This window comes from Borostomias antarcticus, assembly GCF_949987555.1.
Source record: "Borostomias antarcticus genome assembly, chromosome: 7".
Classification (NCBI taxonomy): Eukaryota; Metazoa; Chordata; class Actinopteri; order Stomiiformes; family Stomiidae; genus Borostomias; species Borostomias antarcticus.
Window position 1 is genome coordinate 714,998 of NC_140240.1, and position 1,795 is coordinate 716,792.

A 1,795-nucleotide genomic window follows, 5' to 3' on the forward strand; every position below is an offset into this window, starting at 1 on the left:
AATCAGCACCACGGGCGGGACTAACGCAGTTGTTGCTACAGTATAGTTGAACATCACCAAGCTGTGTGCTAGAATCAAAGAGGAGTACTGTACCCAGATAGCAAGCGGATCTGGGCCATATACAGGCCAGATCTGGCCCTTGTGGCTTAGTTCCGGCCCATATATGGCCCAGAATCATTAAACATCCGCTTGCTATCTGGGTAATAACAATGGCTGTTAAATGGTGATTAAAAGTACCAATTACTTTGAAACCCGAACAGCACTCTGCTCTGAAGGCATTCATTCATTCAAAGCGGAGATGTTTTTTTGCATTCTCGTTTCAACTTAAAATGACATTCGATTCAGACGGATACGTTGGTCTCAAGTGATTGGTTAGGCTACATCAAATCTCCCTCCCCCATGGAAATCGGCTCCAGGTCAGAGGTCATGGGTCGGGTCATAAGGGTGACGGGTCATTTCACCTGCTTGTCGAAGCGCTTGATGCGGTTGTTGTCCAGGTTGATCCAGCGCAGCTCGCTGGCGTTGCGGAACGACTCGGCCGTCACCTCAGAGATGTAGTTGTTCTGGAGGTACAGGTATTGGGTCCGCGCTGGGATGAGCGGGACCTGCCGGAGGTTCCGGTTCTCGCAGTAGAGGGCGCTGGGGAAGGAGGGGGGGCAGCGGCACTCGCGGGGGCAGTCCGGGAAGCTGGAGGGCGGGCCCAGGATGGGCGGGGGGAAGTCGGTGGGTTCCGCGGGTTCCGCTGGCTTGGCGGGCTTGGCGGGTTCCGCGGGCTTGGCCGGTTTAGCGGGTTCTGCGGGCTTGGCCGGTTTAGCGGGCTTCCTGGACCGGACTCTCTGGGGGAACACTTCCCCCATCAGGAGGAAGAGCGCCAGCGCAGAGAACAGACCCACAACTGCCTTCATGGTCCTACTGGGAGAGGGAGAGGGGGGCGTGGATGGGTACAGGGATCATAATAGTTCAGCAGTCAAAGCCTATTATTCTAAAATTAATCTCAGTACATATTTTTCTCTTCGTCCCAAAAGTAAATCATGTCTTATCTGGTAAGCGTTTGAGAGCAGCTTACATGATGAAGTGTTTAGGACTTAGAAGACTGAAGCTCAGCGGTCTGTGCAGTGTGAACATGCGGACACATATTTCACTCACGTCTGGACGGCTTTCTCCCAGAGACAAAGTGAGGGAGGGGGGGAAACAGAGAGAGAGACATGCGGAGAGAGACATGCAGAGAGAGAGAGAGAGAGAGAGAGAGAGAGAGAGAGACAGAAAATGAGAAAGTGATGGAAATAAAGAGAGAGAGACTGAATTAGAGAGAAAGAAAGAGAAACAGCGAGAGATTAACAGATACAGAGAGAGACACACAGAAAGGTTAGAGAGACATAAATAGGGAGAGAGAGAAACAAATTCAGAGACAGAAAAGGAAAAAGAGAAATAGAGAGAGAGAAAGAGAGAGAGAAAAAGAGAGAGAGAGAGACAGAAGGAGAAAGACAGACCCAGAGAGAGGTAAAGGAATTGTCGGTCCAGAGAGAGTACTTTGAGGGACTTTCTTGGAGAGAGTGGGAGGGTTTGTTACCCCAGGAGAGACCAGAGGAAAGCAGTGAGTGTTCCACAGAGACCACCATGGCAGAATGATGATACCCCCGACGGTGCTAGACAACAGCCTTTTATTACCCCCACCCCAGCGACAGCGCAGGGGGAGGGGTAACTCTTTCAGTGGCGTGGGTCTGTTGGTTGATTTATTGGTTGGTTGGTTTGTTAGCAGGATTACACAAAAACTACCAGACCGGTTTTCACGAAA

General features: G+C 51.0%; 1 protein-coding gene across 1 annotated transcript in view; it reads right to left on the minus strand.

The window, feature by feature from the left end:
* prelp (proline/arginine-rich end leucine-rich repeat protein) overlaps nucleotides 1–905 on the minus strand; it is a gene marked incomplete at both ends in the record, with an annotated part of 5,246 nt that extends 4,341 nt beyond the window's left edge. Inside the window, one exon of the mRNA XM_084440848.1 lies at nucleotides 462–905. Coding sequence (XP_084296974.1) covers nucleotides 462–905 — 444 coding nt within the window. The remainder of the gene's footprint in view (nucleotides 1–461) is intronic.
* Nucleotides 906–1,795: the final 890 nt, after the last annotated feature.